Here is a 25,405-nt window from a genome sequence, read left to right on the forward strand (position 1 = left end):
TCTGACCCCTGGGTCCTGCCTGGGTGCTGGCACGGAGGACTCCTTGTTCACTGGTGACCCTGGGACCATGCTGAGACCTTACGAAGTCACAGTTCCAAGGAGACTGTTTAAAGACAGGAAGATGGGCTACTTGGAGATGGAAGTCCAGGCGTTCCGTGGCTGAGCCACAAACAGCCGGCCCACTGGAGGAGGCCCAGCGGCAGCGGCGGAGATGGGCTCCTTGGACGAGAGCAGGGGGCTCGGGCGCACAGGCTTACCTGCTGACCGCTGGTCAGAGAACAGGTTCTGTGAATCAGCAGAGCTGCTGCACTGTAGATGCAGGTCCCTGGCAACTGTCCCTGTGAGGATCAGCCTTGACAGCCAGCCTGTTCCGGGGGCACCCAGGCCTCGTCTTCAGGCCCTGCGGTGGGGTTGGCTGCACAGAGGGTTACTAACAAACAATGGCATGGCTCTGCTCCCGGGCGCCTGGGGTCTGTTACACTAGAAAGAACCAGTCAGTGATGCAGGGGACGAAGGGCTCATCAGTAACTGACCAGGGCTCTTTCTGCGACTCTGCATTCTCAGACGTCTCCCCACCGTGGCCTGGAACTGTCTTGGCCAGAAAGTGGAGGGTTGTTCAATTGGGGGTCCTGTCAGTGCCACTTAAGTGTGATCCGTGGCAGACACTGGGAGGCCTTCCAGCAGGGCAGAGGCACGCTGCCTCATTCTGCAGGCGCTTCAGTGTGAACAAACCCGCCGTGCTTCCCGTGGACAGCTCACTGCGAGGTCACGGCCACCCCTCAGAGTAGCCTGAGCTGTCCTCAGCATTTCTTCACTGTGCCGTGGAACCCCAGACGCCAAGCTCCACCCACAGTATCTGCCTCTGTCTGTGGCATTGGCAGGACAGAGGCCATTCACGTGTCACAGGGAAAGCCCCCCACCAGAGGCCTGGCTGGCCCGTGCTGACACTGAGCAGGAGCGCAGGTCAGGTGCGTCTGAGGCTCCGCTGTCCCATCCAGAACCAGCTGCTCTGTACGGCAGGTTCCCTGTCTGTAAACATGTGCCGACATTTGAGATGGAGAATGGTAGGAATCACAGGTGGTTTCTGTGCTCGTGGGGACATCTACCAGGGCTCATGGGGAGGAACCAGGAGACAGTGCCGATGCTTGTCCTGGGCTTCAGGAGACATCAATCTCCTGAGCACAGTTCACTTGTGCTCGTGCTGGTTTGAGCTGCATTCCTGGCACTTGCGTGCAGAAGAGCTGTGAGTTACACTATGACATAAATTCTGTAGCAGGATCAGTGTACCCAGTGTGCCACGGGCCTCAGAGAAGGTGGGCGGAGCTGGCCTGGAGCCGGGACATGAGCAGCTGCACGCGCACAGCGCTGCTCCACGCGCACACGGATGGACAGGGAACCAGGGTGGAAGGAGGACACGCCGCTGCCAGCCTCGTCAGTCCCTGCACAGGGACGTGGACACTGCACAGTGACAAGAGTCCCGAGGGGAGGGTGGGAGAATTGAGGTGGCTGTTTGACGGCACAGGCTGTAAAATGACTTGTGACTTCAAGGAGCAGGATCAGAGTTTGGCGATGGGAAGGATGGGAGTTTGAGTTTCACAAGGAGGACATGCTCACAAACCCTGGCATTTGCCTAACTGCTACGCCAGGTGGCACACACAGCATTTGTGCATAAACAGTCTCCCTGGAACCTCGTAATGACCCCATGAACAGGATCGGCAGGGTCGACGCTACCCTTGTGTTACAGAAGAGGAGAAGTCAGTGACTTGCTAAAGCCAGGGGTTAGCCAGCCTGTTTCCGGGCTGTACAGTGAGGCCCTGAGCCCAGGCGGGGCCCTGGCAGCATCTGTTCTGACCGGCGGGCTGCTGCACAGCTCTCAGGGGACACATCACACAGCTCCAAGTCCAGGGCCCTGCTGTTAGTGACTGTGGTGCTGCCTCCCAGCGCCAGGGACCAGTCTTTGCTTTTTGCACCGTGGAAACTGCCCTTTGTGGGTCCTTCTGCCGCTCAGCGCCATGAGCCTTGGCTCCCAGAGCTCGGGTGGGAGTTCTGCAGGTGACGGCAGCCAGTGTTTGCTACTTGCCAGTCACTTTCTAAGTCAGGGGTCCCCAAACTATGGCCCGCGGGCCGCATGCGGCCCCCTGAGGCCACTTATCCGGCCCCCGCCGCACTTCCAAAAGGGGCACCTCTTTCATTGGTGGTCAGTGAGAGGAGCACATTGACCATCATTAGCCAAAAGTAGGCCCATAGTTCCCATTGAAATACTGGTCAGTTAGTTGATTTAAATTTACTTGTTCTTTATTTTAAATATTGTATTTGTTCCCATTTTTTTTTTTACTTTAAAATAAAATATGTGCAGTGTGCATAGAGATTTGTTCATAGTTTTTGTTATAGTCCGGCCCTCCAACGGTCTGAGGGACAGTAAACTGGCCCCCTGTGTAAAAAGTTTGGGGACCCCTGTTCTAAGTGGACCACATATGTTAACTAGTTCATCTAAGCTCCGCGGGCGAGGTACGCTGGTTATGCTCAGCTGATGGAAAGGTGAAATGAATGGGCCCTTGGAGGCCCACAGAACCGCTCGTGTGCTCAAGGCCGGTGGGGACCTCTGCCTGGCTGGGCGATGATGGCCCAAAACCCCCTCTCACTCCAGCGCGACTGAACAACATCCCCTTTCACCCACAAGTGTCCTGGCTGAAGAATAAGGCACGTGGACACTGGACCCACAAGAAGCCCCGGGGACTAGGAGCTGGAAGGCCCCCGTTCTGGGCTATTCACCAACTCCCGGGTTCTGGTTCATATTCAGAAGGTTTCGTACCTTTTTGCATCCAAGATCCTCACACTGGCTCTTGAGTTGCTTTAGCAGATTAGTGACCTTTCTACACTCCTCCCTGCTGCCTGAGTGCAGCAATAAACTGCTGTGGCCTGTAGACGGGTAACAGCATGAGCTTCATTAGCTCAGAAACCTGGCCCTGCCAGCGCGCTGTCAGGATCCCTGCCGGCCTAGCCGGCTCTCTGCTGCGCCAGCACTGGCCTTTGCAGCGGGACTGCATCCTGGCCCCCTGCTTTCCCGTGTGCTCGAGCGAGGCCCCGCCCCATCCTGTGTGCTGTGTCTGGCCCGTGCGTATCTAGATTCATGTTTCGTAGATCACTCCAAAACCAACTGGCCAACACCAAGCTGAGTTCCTGGTCTAAATACAAAGATGGCATCTGGTGTGTTCTTGTCCAGTCAGCGAGTTTGTCTGCAAGGTTCTGTGTAGGGGCCGCTGCCTATCCAGCACGGAAGGCCTCTGAGAGCCACCGCCATGCAGCGTCGTGGGTCCCGAGCTTCCCGCCCCCCCGCCACTCACCATGCAGGCCAAGGCTCAGCACCAGAGAAGAAAAAAAAATACTCAATTTTTAAAAAAAGAATCTATATCAAGGAAATTCAATTAATAGCTTGCAGCCTAGTTATGCCAAAATCATTTTCTTACGGTTCACGAGTCCTGAAAAGGGACCAGGTTTGCTGGGTCTGCGGATTCATTTCTAAGCTCAATTAAATGCAGCAGCTGCAAGCATCATCTGTTTTTTTCCTTCCAAAACAATGACTCCGAGTTAATCCATAGTTACACTTCCCCCCAAGCACAGCAAAACTAGTTGTGTGCGTGTTATTAGGAAATAGAAATGAATTGTCACCCTAACCTGCTTGTCCCCAGTGATGGGCTCTAAGCCTCACAGGGTGACTACTGAGAGAACACAGGAATTCTGCACTGTGATGTTTGCTCTTTGCTTTTCCAAACTCCAGATACTGCAAATCCTGCTTTCTTCTCCCTCAGGACCAAACGCCTCCTACATCCTGAACAAGACGCCCGGAGAACTGATTACACAGGAGGGAGGCTCTCGTGGGTTTCCAGGTGACAGTGATTCAGGAGGAGGGACGTTCACCACAAACCGCCTGCCCCACACTGCACTGTGCCCTGACTTCTGAGCCCAGACTCCTTCCACTCTGTCCCACGTCACAGAGTGCTTCCTGGGGTCTCCCTCCTGTCCCATCACAGAGTGCTTCCCGGGGTCTCCTGCTCCAGGGATGTGTCCTCTGCAGGGAGGACGCTGCAGCACCTAGCGAGTCCCACGCGCGCCCACAGGCCAAGTGCACAGCCCAGCCCCCTGCCCGGCGCACACGCGGGCGGGCGGCTACCTGGTCTGTTCATGAAGTCGCAGTGGCCCAGGCCTGCAATGTCAACCCTCTTCAGGAAGAGCACCATGCTGGTCAGGTTGGCTTCCTGCATTTCTGCTGGCTGCAGCGGCTGCATGTTCTTGGAGGCAAATTCTTCGGAGTACAGACAGAACAGTTTTCCTGGGAGAAATGAAGAGAAACGGCTTTCATGTACGTGCGGCCTGTGCACAGGAATTCACACGGGCAGGTTCTGTGCGCAGCGCTACCTGAGGAAGACGAGCCCAGAATCTGCTTGCGGCTCTCCGCCTGGCTCCGGCTGATGGGCTGCGTGAGCAGGGAGCTCGCCCTGATTCGAGGGCTGTACACCTGCAGGTGGGGGACACACCGTCAGCACCAGGCTGGCCGCGATGTGGCCCTGGAGCAACCACGCCCGCGGCAGCAGTGCACGACCGCTCTGCTGCGGGACATCCCCGCACAGTGTTGACTAGGCTCCCCTGGCCTGGGATGCAAGCACCAAGGGCTTGTGCGAGTGGGTTTAAAGGTCGTGCCCTCACTGTAGCTTCAACAGATGTGGACATCTGTCCCCTGCGGGAGCACCAGAGCTGTCCCTTCTTAACCACGACCCTGGTGAGTGACAGGCCTCAGGTGCCCCGCAGAGGGGGCCGGCGCCGGGCACTGCTGGGTGTCTTCAAGGCTCTGTTCAGACTGACCGTGAGCCCGGGGTCTCACTTCACTGCATGTCTAGCCCTCGTCCAGCCCTGTCGGCTAACACAAAGCTGTGGACGGCATCGGCGGTGACTCTTCCCAGGTGACTCGGGGGGTGAGTGACAACCCTGGCTGCTCTGAATGGGAGACTGACTCATTCAGTAAGATACACCCCACTAGGCTGTTGGGGGAGTCTTCCTCATGGTGGGGACTGCTCCATCCCAGTGAGGCAGGGTGCTCGGGGACCCAGGGTGTGCGGGAAGGACAAGAGTGACACAGCCTCGCTGACGGCCAGCGGTCAGCACTCTGCAGGCCCCTCTCAGTCCACGGGTGCCGGGACTTAACTCCAGTGCCTTTCAGAGAGAGCAACCTAGTCTCTTGTTCCTAACTTTTTTGTTTAAAAGTAGCAATAAAACATAATATAGTGTTTAAAAATTTAGGATGACATTTTATCATGCCAGTTATAAAGACAAAACCTGCTAAAATTAAAGTCTGTGTACTTGAGACTAATTTCTAGTAAATTACCTGAGGGAAGATGCTAATTACTTTGAAAAAGGGCTACGAGAAGTGCTGAGTGGTGCATAACGGTTTAGGAGTCCAGCGGTTCGCTTTGCTGAAGAGAAAACACTGACAAGAGGACCTCCATCCACCTTAGGCTTCAACGATAGCGTGTCTTTCCTCCACACTCTCTCCCCTGGCCCCTCAGTCAGTGTAATTTGTTTCCTGACGGCTACCCGACCAATGAAAGGCAGCTGTCAGGACTTCCATTTCCAGCTGCCGTGACTCGCTGCACCCACACGCTGACACACACTCCTGCATCGTCCATCCTCACTTCCCGAGCAGGTGGCGGGAGGCACGGAGACACTGAGTCTCGACAGTTTCCCACAGTCTCCTCACCTGCTTGGGAGTACTCACCTTTCTTCTCTCCACACCCACGTCAATGACAAACTTGACCGTGTCGCTCCAGATCAGACACTCCCCAGAGCTGGCCGTGAGCACCACCCGTCTCTGACAACCGTGTCCTCTTCTCTCGCTCTCGTCGTTTGGCTTGAAAGGGGCACATTTCTCTTTCGGATACAAAGGAACCACTACCAGCTCGCCAAGATCTGGGCTGAAGTCAGATCCTTCCTGACAGACCATTTCGTAGGCCTTCTCAATATCCTAAAGCAAACAGGTAATGCAGTGTGTTACAAACCTCTTCGCTTAAGAAAGAACAGTCTGAGTGAAGTAAAGCTACAGGCAAAGCTGTGTGGCGTACAGAGGGAGGAAGTGCCGTGTGGTGTTTCCGTGTCGTTAAACATGAAAGGAAGACGTAACTGGATGAGGACATTTCTTTGGGGAAGATCATTTATAAACCCTTTCATTGCTTTTAGCCCAAGATTGTTTTCCTCTGTGAAATATGCTATTTCTGCTTCACGCACTCCTCCTGTCTTTCTAGCTTGATGTAGCTTCTCATAGCCGTTACCAGTGCCGGGAAAACAAGGCCGCCTCACATCTGTGGTGCTGCGTCCCTGTGCGTTCCTGGGGCAGGACCAAGAATTACAGAACCGCCTCCAGATGTCAATCACAGCATGCACAGACACCTGCTACAGTCAGGGTCTCTCAGGGTCATTCTGAGAATATGTTCACCAACCAGAACTTCAGAACAGCAGAAATCCAATGAAGTAGGCAGGAATTACTCAGTGCTGTTTACATCTTTGCATAATTCAGGCTTGTAGAAATACTTTCTTGAAATGTTTTACTTTCAAATGAATCAGAAAGAAAGTAAATTACTTGTCCTAAAGCTACACTTAAGACTGTGCAAAGAGCTCAGGCTAGGCATGTTAGATAGTATTTTTCTATTTCTCAAATCACTAGATTTTTAGAACCTAATATAAATGAGATGTCACTTAATATAACCCTTAAGCCTTTTAAATTTGTTTCCAAAATTTCTACCTTCTTAAGGGCCTAGCTAACTAGTAAAATAAAAGCAGCCCCATTTCATTTATTAGATTCAGTAGGGATCATGAAAAATCTAAGAAAGACGACTTCCCGTGAGTTTCTAGGATTGATCCGCTTCCTGGGGCTCTGGCTCCCTTCTGCCCTCCGCACCACCTGCATGCAGAGAGGGCCCGGTCGGCCCCCAGGCGTGCAGGGAGACCGCTCTGCCTGGGAAGCAGCGAGGCATCGCAGGGGCTCATGCCTGGCGGGAGCCGTGCAGCAGCCGCCCCTCTGGGCTGCCACGTGGGCGGGCTCCGTGCTCTGCTCCTGCCACTCCTAGCCGCAGTCGGTTCACCGGGCCGATGTTCCCAAGCAGAGAGCATGGCTTGATTGTAATGAATGAAAACCTGTCAGACGGAATCCGCCGAATGAGACTGTGCCCCCGTGTTTATCATTCTGATCGTGCCACTGTTTTACGTGAGGGTTGCTCGGGAATTTCAAGGAGCACGAGCACTCGGGCTGCGTTTCCCTGCACCTGGCTGGGCCTCCACGGACAGGCATGCCGTCCTCCTGGAGCCGTCAGAGCGATGGGTCATGAGGGGGTCATGGGGAGAGGTCGTAGGGGGGTTGTGAGGGGCGTCATGGGGGGGGTCGTGGGTGGAGGGGTCGTGAGGGGGTCGTGGAGGGGGCTCAGCTCCGGTAGCCCGCCATGGGAAACTGCTGATCAAAGTAGACCTCCACTGTGCATTGAGTTATACCATTTAAAAAGGAATGTGGGCCACTCTTATTTGCTTCAAGTTGCTACAGCCTTTTAGGTGTAGGTGGATTCTGATGTTTAAGTTGTTCCAAATGGGGAGAAAGAATAAAAACATTTGTCAAAAGGAAAAAAGAGCAGACTATCAGACGTTGTGTGTAGTTCAGACTCCTCAAACTCAGCTGACACAGGGCTTTGAGGTCAGAACCTGTGGAATTGGGAAGTATGTTTAAAATATGCATCTTGTGCTTCAAATCGTGTGTATTCATTTACACCCGCGGGACTTGCCTATCGCCTGCAAAACCAGGAGAACAGCCGCAGGCACTGAAGGGAGCTGTCCAGCCCCAAACGAAGACACACCCAAGGCGGAGTGTTTCCCAGGGGAACAGCGTCTCTGTGATGCTTCACGTTGCTCAGTGATCTGAACAGATGTTGCCATAAATCCCAACTTATGCTTTCTGGTTAATTTATTCAGCTGCTCTGCAGGTGAGAAGAGCAAGGCTGCGGTGTGGCAAGGCACAGCACACCACAGACGTTCAGGGCTTAAGTCTCCACTGAGCCCTGGGGCCCGGGCAGCCCACTCGCAGCAGAGGCAAGCAGCCAGCCAGAGGAAGGCCTGCTGCCCTCTAGAATGCGCTTCCCAAGAAGGACAGTTAGTACATCTCTGTCAGATGCTTGGGTTTGCTTTCACCTGGCACTGAACTGCTGTGACAGATTTAAAAATTCTGTATAAAAATCAAGAAAGCTTCAAATAGTATAGGGCAAAATGACTAATAGCCATTACCATGGATTTCAGAGCAAGACTGTTTTTCATGAGACAGACTCCGAGGCCATAGGGGAGATGTATCCTGATGGTAATCCTGACACTCGTGGTGAAAGAGACTGACAGTTCCGTCCGGACACTCAGCTGAGTTCAGCTTGTCCAGGGGTGGATGCAGAAAAGAGAACCAGGTGACCGCTGTGCGCTTGAGAGCCAAGTTGAGAGGACAGGGCTGGTCCCCACAGAAGGTGTGCTGAAGCCGGAGGTCCCTGTGAGTTTGGGGTGGGGAGGACACTCCCCCAGACAGGCCTGTCACAGCACCTGCTGGGCGGATGCTTCCTCAGTCCCGGGGGCGCAGAACTGGAAACCCACAGGTAGCCTCCACTGGACCGGCACTTTCAGGGTTTTAAGACTGCAAGACTGATGATCTCTCAATAGGAAATGCCTTTCCAGTCCAACTTTGCGGAGACCACCTAACTTTCTAAGCCCTGAGATTTTATCATCTCCTACCAGCCAGGGTAAAAATGTATCTGCTCAAATCCGACAATTTGAAAGTCTCTATGCCATTAATTATACCTCATGTTAAACTTAAGAGAATCAAATAGCCTAAGACCATCCACTACTCCAATTCTGTTACAAGATTTATGTTTCAGAAATAGTTTTTGGAATTTTCGCTTTACCTTAAAAGACGACTGCTCATCTATCGAAATTATACTTTTTCCCCTAGAAAGAAACATCTTGCTTTTCACCTAGCGATTCTGGCTTTCAGGGTTTTAGCCTTCTGATTACGCCGTCTCCCCTTCCTCTGGCTCCGACAACCTCGAGTTGTCATAAATTCTTCTCCTGTCTCCTCTATCATTTTATGACTTTCCTTAGGGCTTTCTGGAATGTCTTGAATCATGCAACACGACAACAGTCCTGTAGTAGGTAGAAGAGTTGCTACTCAGGAAACTGTCCCACCTGTACACAGAAAGCTGACCAATATGCTATCTTTATCATGTATTTGAAACCCTAAATTACTGTCTTTATGGAAAGAGAAAAAAATCTTAAGTTGTGAGAAAACTGTCGAACGTTCTGGGCTAGGAGGATCAGTCGTCCTTCATACTCTGCACACAAGACAGTATCTGTGAAGCAGAACAACACCTAGCAAAGCCTCCAGCAGAGCTGAGGTGCTGGTCTTGGCTCAGCGGGTGGCCCAGCCGACACCGAACAGTTTCCTTTCGGGTTTTGCTCAGTCTCTGGAATGACCACTTGTTTGGGTTGTGGGCTAAAAACGAGGACTTAGGCTCCCTGAGTGAGAGGATGGGCAGGAGGGAAAGACCAGGAAGTGTGTCTAAGGTGAAAGGTCTGATTCCACAGGTTCTGGGCGTTAGAGTCAGAGCAGCAGAGAGAGAAGATGGCCAGTGCAGCCACAATGAAAAGCAAGGCGTCCGCAAGCGGCACCTTGCCTACACAACAGCGACGGGCGTGGGTCCATTCCCGACTGTTCTTGTGAAAAGACATTTTCAAGAATCCAACTTAAGATTTTTGTCCTTCATTTCTTCAAGGAAAGGAGCCCCAGGGTCAGGAGGTGGCTCTGGGGTGCCGTCAATGTTTTCCCTGCCTAACAGGGCCCTGGCTGTTGTGGGGACATCTGTGGGGCTTTTGTTTATTAGCTTCATGCCATGTACTTAGGTTGTATTCCTCACGTCCCACAAATGCTCCTGCTCATAAGGGATGCAGCCAAGGTTGCGACATGTCAACTGAGACATCACAGCAAGCATGACGGTGCCCGCTTGGCCCGGGCGGCCCACCAGCCTGAGCTGGTGGGGACTCAGCCCTGGAGCTCGTGTCCCTGATGCAGGTGGCGCTGCCTCCATTCTGTTTCAGAGCAGCATGTGGCTGCCAGCCTCCCTCTTCAGCTCAGGTTGTGTGGACCGGTCTCCGTTTCTCCCAAGGTTCAAACGCTGAGGTGTGGGGGCACCAAATACTGACCGTCTGTCAGCAAACCGACACCTGTGTGTTGGTCACTAAACGCTGCAAACAAGGTTGAAACGGTTCCAACAGGTCACCTTCCCACTCTCAGGGTGGGGTATTACTTACGTACTTGGTCACAGGCCAGGAAGACGGCAATGTCACCCTTCTCCCCGGAGCGGTGGATTTCAAAGACAAGGCGTAAAACGGTCTCCAGAGCCTCCTCCTGAGCCCCGCTGAGGTGCACGACCTGCACGGGGCGCTGCTTCCTGACCTCGACCACTGGCACGCTCCCGTAGTAGGCGCGCAGCCTGCTGACCAGCAGCGGGCAGGCGTGGATGACGAGCTTCAGCTCCGGCCGGGCCAGCAGCACGTCCTTCAGGAGGCCGAGCAGCACGTCCGTGGCGATGGTCCTCTCCTGCACATCGTCCAAGATGACGGCCCCGTAGCTGCCCAGGAAGGGGTTGGACATCATCTCCCTCTGCAGCATGTCGTCGGTGCAGTACCTTCAAAGCAGCGGCACTGCGTTAGAGCACTCAGCAGAGACCACACAGAGGACTCCCAAGGACAGACACATGCCTTCCCTCTCCCTCTCGCCTACTCTGGAGCTCACGGTCTTTCTTGGAGTCAAGATTCCTTTAAGTTGATAAAATTTACAGATCTTCAAAATGGCAAAATACACAGAAGCAAATTTTAAACAGTTTATATACATCCACAGACCCCTAGACACCATCTCTGAACCCTAGGTCAGAGATCTCTGCCCTAAATGTTTTTTACAGGTATTAATAAGAGTTTAACTTCTGCTCTGATCTTTTTTTTTTTTTTTTTGTATTTTTTCTGAAGTTGGAAACGGGGAGGCAGTCAGACAGACTCCCACATGTGCCTGACGGGGATCCACCTGGCATGCCCACCAGAGGGCGATGCTCTGCCCATCCGGGGCATCGCTCTGTTGCGACCAGAGCCATTCTAGCGCCTGAGGCAGAGGCCACAGAGCCATCCTCAGCACCCGGGCCAACTTTGCTCCAATGGAGCCTCGGCTGCGGGAGAGGAAGAGAGAGACAGAGAGGAAGGAGAGGGGGGAGGGGTGGAGAAGCAGATGGGCACTTCTCCTGTGTGCCCTAGCCAGGAATTGAACCTGGGACTCCTGCACGCCAGGCCGACACTCTACCACTGAGCCAACCGGCCAGGGCCTCTGCTCTGATCTTTTAAAACAATAAAGTAGTATCGCAAAATACCCTTGTCAGATAAATGTTTTCCCCTCTCTTTCATAAGTGGAATAATTAAATAATTTTTTTCCATTGATTTTTGAGGAAGAGAGAGAAGCACTGACTTATTGTTCCACTTAGTTGTGCATTCACTGGTTCCTTCTCGTGTGTGCCCCGCCCGGGGATCTTACCCACAACCTTGGTTGCTGGGACTTCTCCTGTGTGCCCTGGCTGGGAATCGAACCTGGGACTCCTGCACGCCAGGCCGACGCTCTACCACTGAGCAAACCGGCCAGGGCTCTGATACTTCTTATGTGTGTTCGTAGATTACTCCTTGAAGAAACTCATCTGTGAGTTTTCTGGCCACTTAAGGTAGTTGTTTGTCCTTGTGCATGGCAGGCCCACTCGCAGGGCGGGCCCTGGGCCGACGTTGGGGAACTCAGATTTAGGGCTCCCACCACCGCAGAGCTGAGTGGCCCGTGGCCTTACTCTTTGTACAGACAGTGGGGTCTCCCTGGCTTTCCCTCTGGCCACCTGGAGTGTACATAGTAGGCAGAGGGGCCTGTGACCAGCCGCCAGCAGATACCCTGGGCACGGAGTCTGTCATTAGTTCTCCGCTGGGCAGCGCTTGGCGCAAGACCACGTCTCCTGCCTGGGGGTGGGGATCGGTGTGGCCTGTGTGTCTCCACTGGGGCGGTGCAGGGGGGGGAGAGGCTCAGGGAAGCTGCGTGGTTCCCCGTGGACTCAACCCCCACGCACACTCCCCTCTGCAGACTTCGCCTGTGTGCTTTCTCTGCACTACATCTGAGCTGTGAGTAAGCCACACTGAATCCCCTGGGTCCTCCTGGCAAGTCATCGAACCTGGAGACGGCCATGGAGGCCTTGAAACAGCCCTCAGCTAACCCCGCTCAGGAAAGAAAGAGAGGAAACAAAACTTTCTAAGTGCCAGTGTGTGCCAGGCACTGTGTCGTGCCATTTCTCATTTAACCTTTAGGGTCACTCTCCGAGGTGGACATTCCTGCCCACACTTATGGGTGAGAACACGGGATCAGAGAGGTTAGGCACCCTGCCTGGGTCAGAGCCAGAGCCAGAGCCAGGGGGAGTCGGGACTGAAGCCTGAGTATCCGTCGCATCTAACGCCATCGTCCAGTTACACAGGCTGTGTCCTCCCATCTGGCTCAGTGAGACCAGGTCATCTGCTCACTGACTTTCTACTCATACTTGTCCCCTTCCTGTGTCTCATCAATGGGCTGTGACAAACTGCTGATGACTCCTCTTCTCAAACGTAAAACAACACATATTGAAGACAACAGTATTATATCAATACTTTGTGCAAGATGCAAATAGCAATGCACCCGAACTGTGGCTTTTAGACCATCTTTTGCTGATGTTAATTAGTGTGATCTAATGAGATAAGTTACTACTGCCTCTTGTCTAAAATAACATTATTTTAACCTGTGGTACTTCTTTAGCGTTAGAGATTAAATCTCCATTAACACCTCAGCAAAACTCACACAAGCGCTGGTCTTGTAGGATTAAACGTTCGCTTATAGGAAGAAAGGTGGAGAAGGCATGTGTGTCATGTCAATATATCTGGGCTTAATTAAAAACGGAGATGTTGCCTTAGCTAAAACTCTGCTAGACCCAGCATGCAAGAATGGCCTTGCAGATGGTTATAAAATACTAGGGGAACACTAAGGCTCAGTCTAAAACTCACTGACTTCCACATACCACAGAGATCTATTCCTACCTTTACGTCACTGTGGTTGTGTGTACAGTGTTTTAAAAAGTGCTATTACCGATAACTATTTAAAAAACAGATCCATTATCCAAGTTTCAGGAAATGCAGTTTAAAATTTAAATTCCTAACACTAAATCTCTGTAAGAATATAAAATATAAAAATGTTTTATTAATGTCTTCTAAAACTAGATATATTGAATTTGAATATAAATGAACATTTGTGTACTTCTTTCAAAATCTGTGTTCTAGAGGGTCTGTATTTGAAATCTTTGCGTTACTTCTACAAGATGTCTTGATATCTAGTTCAGAAAGACTTTTAGGTTTATAACGGTCAGATATCCACTGTTTCAAAAAAGGCCAAAAATCAGTTTAAAGAAGAACTTAATTGTTATACATAGCATCAAAGAAAGGTTTTAGGCATAAAGGTTAGATCTAATAAGTGCCTGCTATGTGCCTAGTAGAAGGGGTTACAGAGAAAATGAAAAAGACAGTATCAAATATAGAACAACGCCTTCTATAACCAACAGTCAACCTTGAGTCCTCTTGTTTCTAGCCCTAGTCACTGAGGGCTAGTCCGCATCTCCAGGAAAAGGACTGGGTTCCAGTTTACCTTGTATATAAAAGTAGCTAACACACACGTCAGTCACACATACTTGCTCACTTAGTCCTCACAACGGTCCTGTGGGCCGGTACTGATCACCCGTTTAGAGACAAGGAAGGCCCAGCACAGAGAGGTCAGGGGATCTATGCACGGCTACAAGCGAGTGGGCGGCCGAGACATTCCCTCTCCAGCCAGCGCCTCCTCTTCAGAGCACAGAATTCCAGGAGAAAAATAAGGGACTCCTTTCTTTCTTCATAGGGTTACGTGGCTTCTTTGCTGCAACTCAAACCCTGTTAGTCACACAGCAGAGTATCTGCTGACCCTGCACTAGCTGGGGGGATGTCAGAGGAAAAAGAAAGGACATTGTCCCAGCAACAAGAGTAACTATAAAGGGAAGATAAGAAGACAAGGAGAAGGCCGGGCATCCAGCAAAGGCAAGAAGGACACAGAGCCTTCAGTGGCCAAGAACTCTAACTTCCATCCACCCCTCAAGGTGCACCCGCCCGCGGCCCCACTGCGCCTGGTGCTGTCACCCGCCCGCGGCCCCGCTGCACCTGGTGCTGTCACCCGCCCACGGCCCCTCACCCGCCTGCGGCCCCCCTGCGCCCGGTGCTGTCACCCGCCCACGGCCCCTCACCCGCCCGCGGCCCCCCTGCGCCCGGTGCCCTCACCCGCCCGCGGCCCGCTGCACCTGGAGCCATTTTCTTCAGCAAGAAAAGAACTCTACATGCAGATAAGAATAAAACAATTTCAGCATAAACAGTAGTCCTTCCTTTGGCACAGGACTGAATGTGCATGTGTGTGCGCGCGCGCGTGTGTGTGTGTTTGGGGTGGGGGGGGGAGTGGTTCACCATAGAACCATCTTGTGAAAGTTAAGTCCCAACACATAGTAGATGTTTAAAGGTGAGACGTGTCTTTAACCTGCTCTGAAAAAACATTCGAGTTCTCTCAAATTATTTATCTCTGTGCGTCCTAAAATATTATGTGTGAGTGTGATCCATATTAAGATAAAATCACTGCAATATTTCATCTTAAAATTGACTACTTCCAAGAGTCCTTTCATTAGGTTTCCAAAGTCTAGTTGTACTATACTATACTGCTATGCTATGCTATACTATACTACACTGTACTACACATTGCTATATTATACTATACTATACTATACTATACTGTACTACACTATGCTATATTATACTATACTATACTGTACTACACTATGCTATATTGTACTGCCATGCTCCTCTGTGCTCTACCACACTGTACTGCACTGCTGTGCTGTGCTGTACTGCTATGCTCCTCTGTGCTCTATCCCGCTCTACTGTACTGCTGTGCTGTGCTGTACTGTACTGCCACACTCCTCTGTGCTGTAACACACTATACTGTACTGTACTGCTGTGCTGTACTGTACTGCCACACTCCTCTGTGCTGTACCACACTAAACTGTACTGTACTGCTGTGCTGTACTGTACTGCCACAGTCCTCTGTGCTCTACCGCCACACTCCTTTGTGCTGTACCACACTGTACTATACTGTACTGTACTGCTGTGCTGTACTGCCACACTCCTCTGTGCTGTACCACACTGTACTATACTGTACTGCTGTGCTGTACTGCCACACTCCTCTGTGCTCTACCACACTGTACTATACTGTACTGTACTGTACTGCTGTACTGCCACACTCCTCTGTGCTGTACCACACTGTACTATACTGTACTGTACTGTACTGCTGTGCTGTACTGCCACACTCCTCTGTGCTCTACCACACTGTACTATACTGTACTGTACTGCTGTGCTGTACTGCCACACTCCTCTGTGCTCTACCACACTGTACTATACTGTACTGTACTGCTATGCTGTACTGCCACACTCCTCTGTGCTCTACCACACTGTACTATACTGTACTATACTGTACTGCTGTACTGCCACACTCCTCTGTGCTCTACCACACTGTACTATACTGTACTGTACTGCTGTGCTGTACTGCCACACTCCTCTGTGCTGTACCACACTGTACTATACTGTACTGCTGTGCTGTGCTGTACTGCCACACTCCTCTGTGCTCTACCACACTGTACTATACTGTACTGTACTGTACTGCTGTACTGCCACACTCCTCTGTGCTCTACCACACTGTACTATACTGTACTGTACTGCTGTGCTGTACTGCCACACTCCTCTGTGCTCTACCACACTGTACTATACTGTACTGCTGTGCTGTACTGCCACACTCCTCTGTGCTCTACCACACTGTACTATACTGTACTGTACTGCTGTGCTGTACTGCCACACTCCTCTGTGCTCTACCACACTGTACTATACTGTACTGCTGTGCTGTACTGCCACACTCCTCTGTGCTCTACCACACTGTACTATACTGTACTGTACTGTACTGCTGTGCTGTAGTGCCACACTCCTCTGTGCTCTACCACACTGTACTATACTGTACTGCTGTGCTGTACTGCCACACTCCTCTGTGCTCTACCACACTGTACTATACTGTACTGTACTGCTGTGCTGTACTGCCACACTACTCTGTGCTCTACCACACTGTACTATACTGTACTGTACTGCTGTGCTGTACTGCCACACTCCTCTGTGCTGTACCACACTGTACTATACTGTACTGTACTGCTGTGCTGTACTGCCACACTCCTCTGTGCTGTACCACACTGTACTATACTGTACTGTACTGCTGTGCTGTACTGCCACACTCCTCTGTGCTCTACCACACTGTACTATACTGTACTGTACTGCTGTGCTGTACTGCCACACTCCTCTGTGCTGTACCACACTGTACTATACTGTACTGTACTACTGTACTGCCACACTCCTCTGTGCTCTACCACACTGTACTATACTGTACCGCTGTACTGTACTGCCACACTCCTCTGTGCTCTACCACACTGTACTATACTGTACTGTACTGTACTGTACTGCCACACTCCTCTGTGCTGTACCACACTGTACTATACTGTACTGCTGTGCTGTACTGCCACACTCCTCTGTGCTGTACCACACTGTACTATACTGTACTGCTGTACTGTACTGCCACACTCCTCTGTGCTGTACCACACTGTACTATACTGTACTGCTGTGCTGTACTGCCACACTCCTCTGTGCTGTACCACACTGTACTATACTGTACTGTACTGCTGTACTGCCACACTCCTCTGTGCTCTACCACACTGTACTATACTGTACTGTACTGCTGTGCTGTACTGCCACACTCCTCTGTGCTCTACCACACACACTATACTGTACTGTACTGCTGTGCTGTACTGCCACACTCCTTTGTGCTCTACCACACTGTACTATACTGTACTGCTGTGCTGTACTGCCACACTCCTCTGTGCTCTACCACACTGTACTATACTGTACTGTACTGCTGTGCTGTACTGCAACACTCCTCTGTGCTCTACCACACTGTACTATACTGTACTGTACTACTGTACTGCCACACTCCTCTGTGCTCTACCACACTGTACTATACTGTACTGCTGTACTGTACTGCCACACTCCTCTGTGCTCTACCACACTGTACTATACTGTACTGCTGTGCTGTACTGTACTGCCACACTCCTCTGTGCTCTACCACACTGTACTATACTGTACTGTACTGCTGTGCTGTACTGCCACACTCCTCTGTGCTCTACCACACTGTACTATACTGTACTGTACTGCTGTGCTGTACTGCCACACTCCTCTGTGCTGTACCACACTGTACTATACTGTACTGTACTGCTGTGCTGTACTGCCACACTCCTCTGTGCTCTACCACACTGTACTATACTGTACTGTACTGCTGTACTGTACTGCCACACTCCTGTGCTGTACCACACTGTACTATACTGTACTGCTGTGCTGTACTGCCACACTCCTATGTGCTCTACCACACTGTACTATACTGTACTGCTGTGCTGTACTGCCACACTCCTCTGTGCTCTACCACACTGTACTATACTGTACTGTACTGCTGTGCTGTACTGCCACACTCCTCTGTGCTCTACCACACTGTACTATACTGTACTGTACTGCTGTGCTGTACTGCCACACTCCTCTGTGCTGTACCACACTGTACTATACTGTACTGTACTGCTGTGCTGTACTGCCACACTCCTCTGTGCTGTACCACACTGTACTATACTGTACTGTACTGCTGTGCTGTACTGCCACACTCCTCTGTGCTGTACCACACTGTACTATACTGTACTGTACTGCTGTGCTGTGCTGCCACACTCCTCTGTGCTGTACCACACTGTACTATACTGTACTGTACTGTACTGCTGTACTGCCACACTCCTCTGTGCTCTACCACACTGTACTATACTGTACCGCTGTACTGTACTGCCACACTCCTCTGTGCTCTACCACACTGTACTATACTGTACTGTACTGTACTGCTATACTGCCACACTCCTCTGTGCTGTACCACACTGTACTATACTGTACTGCTGTGTTGTACTGCCACACTCCTCTGTGCTGTACCACACTGTACTATACTGTACTGTACTGTACTGCTGTACTGCCACACTCCTCTGTGCTGTACCACACTGTACTATACTGTACTGCTGTGCTGTACTGCCACACTCCTCTGTGCTGTACCACACTGTACTATACTGTACTGTACTGCTGTACTGCCACACTCCTCTGTGCTCTACCACACTGTACTATACTGTACTGTACTGCTGTGCTGTACTGCCACACTCCTCTGTGCTCTACCACACTGTACTGTACTGCTGTGCTGTACTGCCACACTCCTCTGTGCTCTACCACACTGTACTATACTGTACTGCTGTGCTGTACTGCCACACTCCTCTGTGCTCTACCACACTGTACTATACTGTACTGTACTGCTGTGCTGTACTGCCACACTCCTCTGTGCTCTACCACACTGTACTATACTGTACTGTACTACTGTACTGCCACACTCCTCTGTGCTCTACCACACTGTACTATACTGTACTGCTGTACTGTACTGCCACACTCCTCTGTGCTCTACCACACTGTACTATACTGTACTGCTGTGCTGTACTGTACTGCCACACTCCTCTGTGCTCTACCACACTGTACTATACTGTACTGTACTGCTGTGCTGTACTGCCACACTCCTCTGTGCTCTACCACACTGTACTATACTGTACTGTACTGCTGTGCTGTACTGCCACACTCCTCTGTGCTGTACCACACTGTACTATACTGTACTGTACTGCTGTGCTGTACTGCCACACTCCTCTGTGCTCTACCACACTGTACTATACTGTACTGTACTGCTGTGCTGTACTGCCACACTCCTGTGCTGTACCACACTGTACTATACTGTACTGCTGTGCTGTACTGCCACACTCCTATGTGCTCTACCACACTGTACTATACTGTACTGCTGTGTTGTACTGCCACACTCCTCTGTGCTCTACCACACTGTACTATACTGTACTGCTGTGCTGTACTGCCACACTCCTCTGTGCTCTACCACACTGTACTATACTGTACTGTACTGCTGTACTGCCACACTCCTCTGTGCTCTACCACACTGTACTATACTGTACTGCTGTACTGCCACACTCTGTGCTCTACCACACTGTACTATACTGTACTATACTGTACTGCTGTACTGCCACACTCCTCTGTGCTGTACCACACTGTACTATACTGTACTGTACTGCTGTGCTGTACTGCCACACTCCTCTGTGCTGTACCACACTGTACTATACTGTACTGTACTACTGTACTGCCATACTCCTCTGTGCTCTACCACACTGTACTATACTGTACTGTACTGTACTGCTGTGCTGTACTGCCACACTCCTCTGTGCTCTACCACACTGTACTATACTGTACTGTACTGCTGTGCTGTACTGCCACACTCCTCTGTGCTGTACCACACTGTACTATACTGTACTGTACTGTACTGCTGTACTGCCACACTCCTCTGTGCTCTACCACACTGTACACTATACTGTACTGTACTGCTGTGCTGTACTGCCACACTCCTCTGTGCTCTACCACACTGTACTATACTGTACTGTACTGCTGTGCTGTACTGCCACAATCCTCTGTGCTCTACCACACTGTACTATACTGTACTGCTGTGCTGTACTGCCACACTCCTCTGTGCTCTACCACACTGTACTATACTGTACTGTACTGCTGTGCTGTACTACCACACTCCTCTGTGCTCTACCACACTGTACACTATACTGTACTGCTGTGCTGTACTGCCACACTCCTCTGTGCTCTACCACACTGTACTGTACTGTACTGTACTGCTGTGCTGTACTGCCACACTCCTCTGTGCTGTACCACACTGTACTATACTATACTGTACTGCTGTGCTGTACTGCCACACTCCTCTGTGCTCTACCACACTGTACTGTACTATACTGTACTGCTGTGCTGTACTGCCACACTCCTCTGTGCTGTACCACACTGTACTATACTGTACTGTACTGCTGTACTGTACTGCCACACTCCTCTGTGCTCTACCACACTGTACTATACTGTACTGCTACACTCCTCTGTGCTGTACCACACTGTACTATACTGTACTGTACTGCTGTACTGCCACACTCCTCTGTGCTCTACCACACTGTACTATACTGTACTGTACTGCTGTGCTGTACTGCCACACTCCTCTGTGCTGTACCACACTGTACTATACTGTACTGTACTGCTGTGCTGTACTGCCACACTCCTCTGTGCTCTACCACAGTGTACTATACTGTACTGTACTGCTGTGCTGTACTGCCACACTCCTGTGCTGTACCACACTGTACTATACTGTACTGCTGTGCTGTACTGCCACACTCCTATGTGCTCTACCACACTGTACTATACTGTACTGCTGTGTTGTACTGCCACACTCCTCTGTGCTCTACCACACTGTACTATACTGTACTGCTGTGCTGTACTGCCACGCTCCTCTGTGCTCTACCACACTGTACTATACTGTACTATACTGTACTGCTGTACTGCCACACTCCTCTGTGCTCTACCACACTGTACTATACTGTACTGCTGTACTGCCACACTCTGTGCTCTACCACACTGTACTATACTGTACTATACTGTACTGCTGTACTGCCACACTCCTCTGTGCTGTACCACACTGTACTATACTGTACTGTACTGCTGTGCTGTACTGCCACACTCCTCTGTGCTGTACCACACTGTACTATACTGTACTGTACTGCTGTGCTGTACTGCCATACTCCTCTGTGCTCTACCACACTATACTATACTGTACTGTACTGTACTGCTGTGCTGTACTGCCACACTCCTCTGTGCTCTACCACACTGTACTATACTGTACTGTACTGCTGTGCTGTGCTGCCACACTCCTCTGTGCTGTACCACACTGTACTATACTGTACTGCTGTGCTGTACTGCCACACTCCTCTGTGCTCTACCACACTGTACTATACTGTACTGTACTGCTGTGCTGTACTGCCACACTCCTCTGTGCTCTACCACACTGTACTGTACTGTACTGTACTGCTGTGCTGTACTGCCACACTCCTCTGTGCTGTACCACACTGTACTATACTATACTGTACTGCTGTGCTGTACTGCCACACTCCTCTGTGCTCTACCACACTGTACTGTACTGTACTGTACTGCTGTGCTGTACTGCCACACTCCTCTGTGCTCTACCACACTGTACTGTACTATACTGTACTGCTGTGCTGTACTGCCACACTCCTCTGTGCTCTACCACACTGTACTGTACTGTACTGTACTGCTGTGCTGTACTGCCACACTCCTCTGTGCTCTACCACACTGTACTGTACTGTACTGTACTGCTGTGCTGTACTGCCACACTCCTCTGTGCTGTACCACACTGTACTATACTGTACTGCTGTGCTGTACTGCCACACTCTGTGCTGTACCACACTGTACTATACTGTACTGTACTGCTGTGCTGTACTGCCACACTCCTCTGTGCTCTACCACACTGTACTATACTGTACTATACTGTACTGCTGTACTGCCACACTCCTCTGTGCTCTACCACACTGTACACTATACTGTACTGCTGTGCTGTACTGCCACACTCCTCTGTGCTCTACCACACTGTACTGTACTGTACTGCTGTGCTGTACTGTACTGCCACAGTCCTCTGTGCTGTACCACACTAAACTGTAATGTACTGCTGTGCTGTACTGTACTGCCACAGTCCTCTGTGCTCTACCGCCACACTCCTTTGTGCTGTACCACACTGTACTATACTGTACTGTACTGCTGTGCTGTACTGCCACACTCCTCTGTGCTGTACCACACTGTACTATACTGTACTGCTGTGCTGTACTGCCACACTCCTCTGTGCTCTACCACACTGTACTATACTGTACTGTACTGCTGTGCTGTACTGCCACACTCCTCTGTGCTCTACCACACTGTACTATACTGTACTGCTGTGCTGTACTGCCACACTCCTCTGTGCTCTACCACACTGTACTATACTGTACTGCTGTGCTGTACTGCCACACTCCTCTGTGCTCTACCACACTGTACTATACTGTACTGCTGTGCTGTACTGCCACACTCCTCTGTGCTCTACCACACTGTACTATACTGTACTGTACTGCTGTGCTGTACTGCCACACTACTCTGTGCTCTACCACACTGTACTATACTGTACTGTACTGCTGTGCTGTACTGCCACACTCCTCTGTGCTGTACCACACTGTACTATACTGTACTGTACTGCAGTGCTGTACTGCCACACTCCTCTGTGCTCTACCACACTGTACTATACTGTACTGTACTGCTGTGCTGTACTGCCACACTCCTCTGTGCTGTACCACACTGTACTATACTGTACTGTACTGCTGTGCTGTGCTGCCACACTCCTCTGTGCTGTACCACACTGTACTATACTGTACTGTACTGTACTGCTGTACTGCCACACTCCTCTGTGCTGTACCACACTGTACTATACTGTACTGTACTGCTGTGCTGTACTGCCACACTCCTCTGTGCTCTACCACACTGTACTATACTGTACTGTACTGTACTGTACTGCCACACTCCTCTGTGCTCTACCACACTGTACTATACTGTACTGCTGTGCTGTACTGCCACACTCCTCTGTGCTGTACCACACTGTACTATACTGTACTGTACTGTACTGCCACACTCCTCTGTGCTGTACCACACTGTACTATACTGTACTGCTGTGCTGTACTGCCACACTCCTCTGTGCTCTACCACACTGTACTATACTGTACTGCTGTACTGTACTGCCACACTCCTCTGTGCTGTACCACACTGTACTATACTGTACTGTACTGCTGTGCTGTACTGCCACACTCCTCTGTGCTCTACCACACTGTACTATACTGTACTGTACTGCTGTGCTGTACTGCCACACTCCTCTGTGCTGTACCACACTGTACTATACTGTACTGCTGTGCTGTACTGCCACACTCTGTGCTGTACCACACTGTACTATACTGTACTGCTGTGCTGTACTGTACTGCCACACTCCTCTGTGCTGTACCACACTGTACTATACTGTACTGTACTGCTGTGCTGTACTGCCACACTCCTCTGTGCTCTACCACACTGTACTATACTGTACTGTACTGCTGTGCTGTACTGCCACACTCCTCTGTGCTGTACCACACTGTACTATACTGTACTGCTGTGCTGTACTGCCACACTCTGTGCTGTACCACACTGTACTATACTGTACTGCTGTGCTGTACTGCCACACTCCTCTGTGCTCTACCACACTGTACTATACTGTACTATACTGTACTGCTGTGCTGTACTGCCACACTCCTCTGTGCTCTACCACACTGTACTATACTGTACTGCTGTGCTGTACTGCCACACTCCTATGTGCTCTACCACACTGTACTATACTGTACTGTACTGCTGTGCTGTACTGCCACACTACTCTGTGCTCTACCACACTGTACTATACTGTACTGTACTGCTGTGCTGTACTGCCACACTCCTCTGTGCTGTACCACACTGTACTATACTGTACTGTACTGCTGTGCTGTACTGCCACACTCCTCTGTGCTGTACCACACTGTACTATACTGTACTGTACTGCTGTGCTGTACTGCCACACTCCTCTGTGCTCTACCACACTGTACTATACTGTACTGTACTGCTGTGCTGTGCTGCCACACTCCTCTGTGCTGTACCACACTGTACTATACTGTACTGTACTGTACTGCTGTACTGCCACACTCCTCTGTGCTGTACCACACTGTACTATACTGTACTGTACTGCTGTGCTGTACTGCCACACTCCTCTGTGCTCTACCACACTGTACTATACTGTACTGTACTGCTATACTGCCACACTCCTCTGTGCTCTACCACACTGTACTATACTGTACTGCTGTGCTGTACTGCCACACTCCTCTGTGCTGTACCACACTGTACTATACTGTACTGTACTGTACTGCTGTACTGCCACACTCCTCTGTGCTGTACCACACTGTACTATACTGTACTGCTGTGCTGTACTGCCACACTCCTCTGTGCTGTACCACACTGTACTATACTGTACTATACTGTACTGCTGTACTGCCACACTCCTCTGTGCTCTACCACACTGTACACTATACTGTACTGCTGTGCTGTACTGCCACACTCCTCTGTGCTCTACCACACTGTACTGTACTGTACTGCTGTGCTGTACTGTACTGCCACAGTCCTCTGTGCTGTACCACACTAAACTGTACTGTACTGCTGTGCTGTACTGTACTGCCACAGTCCTCTGTGCTCTACCGCCACACTCCTTTGTGCTGTACCACACTGTACTATACTGTACTGTACTGCTGTGGTGTACTGCCACACTCCTCTGTGCTGTACCACACTGTACTATACTGTACTGCTGTGCTGTACTGCCACACTCCTCTGTGCTCTACCACACTGTACTATACTGTACTGTACTGCTGTGCTGTACTGCCACACTCCTCTGTGCTCTACCACACTGTACTATACTGTACTGCTGTGCTGTACTGCCACACTCCTCTGTGCTCTACCACACTGTACTATACTGTACTGTACTGTACTGCTGTGCTGTACTGCCACACTCCTCTGTGCTCTACCACACTGTACTATACTGTACTGCTGTGCTGTACTGCCACACTCCTCTGTGCTCTACCACACTGTACTATACTGTACTGTACTGCTGTGCTGTACTGCCACACTCCTCTGTGCTCTACCACACTGTACTATACTGTACTGTACTGCTGTGCTGTACTGCCACACTCCTCTGTGCTGTACCACACTGTACTATACTGTACTGTACTGCTGTGCTGTACTGCCACACTCCTCTGTGCTGTACCACACTGTACTATACTGTACTGTACTGCTGTGCTGTACTGCCACACTCCTCTGTGCTCTACCACACTGTACTATACTGTACTGTACTGCTGTGCTGTACTGCCACACTCCTCTGTGCTGTACCACACTGTACTATACTGTACTGTACTGTACTGCTGTACTGCCACACTCCTCTGTGCTGTACCACACTGTACTATACTGTACTGTACTGCTGTGCTGTACTGCCACACTCCTCTGTGCTCTACCACACTGTACTATACTGTACTGTACTGTACTGCTGTACTGCCACACTCCTCTGTGCTGTACC

At 50.7% G+C, this 25,405-nt stretch overlaps 2 protein-coding genes across 4 annotated transcripts in view; one reads left to right on the forward strand and one right to left on the reverse strand.

The window, feature by feature from the left end:
* The window catches only part of BCCIP (BRCA2 and CDKN1A interacting protein), a 33,525-nt gene extending 19,239 nt beyond the window's left edge, over positions 1–14,286 (forward strand). The window contains exon 8 of one of the 2 annotated variants that reach the window (XM_066239933.1): positions 14,048–14,286. In XM_066239933.1, the coding sequence (XP_066096030.1) occupies positions 14,048–14,086 (39 nt within the window). In that variant the 3' untranslated portion in view covers positions 14,087–14,286. Of the gene's footprint in view, positions 1–3,809; positions 3,962–14,047 lie in introns of those variants that run through there. The other variant, XM_066239935.1, reaches the window with a different exon arrangement.
* Positions 1–25,405, reverse strand: part of DHX32 (DEAH-box helicase 32 (putative)) — a 63,682-nt gene that overhangs the window by 6,790 nt on the left and 31,487 nt on the right. For both annotated transcript variants that reach the window (XM_066239926.1, XM_066239928.1), the window contains exons 4-7: positions 10,376–10,748; positions 5,771–6,016; positions 4,417–4,516; positions 4,172–4,330 (exon numbers count right to left, since the gene is read on the reverse strand). In XM_066239926.1, coding sequence (XP_066096023.1) covers positions 4,172–4,330; positions 4,417–4,516; positions 5,771–6,016; positions 10,376–10,748 — 878 coding nt within the window. The remainder of the gene's footprint in view (positions 1–4,171; positions 4,331–4,416; positions 4,517–5,770; positions 6,017–10,375; positions 10,749–25,405) is intronic.

The sequence above is a fragment of the Saccopteryx bilineata genome, chromosome 7 (genome assembly GCF_036850765.1).
Source record: "Saccopteryx bilineata isolate mSacBil1 chromosome 7, mSacBil1_pri_phased_curated, whole genome shotgun sequence".
NCBI lineage: Eukaryota > Metazoa > Chordata > Mammalia > Chiroptera > Emballonuridae > Saccopteryx > Saccopteryx bilineata.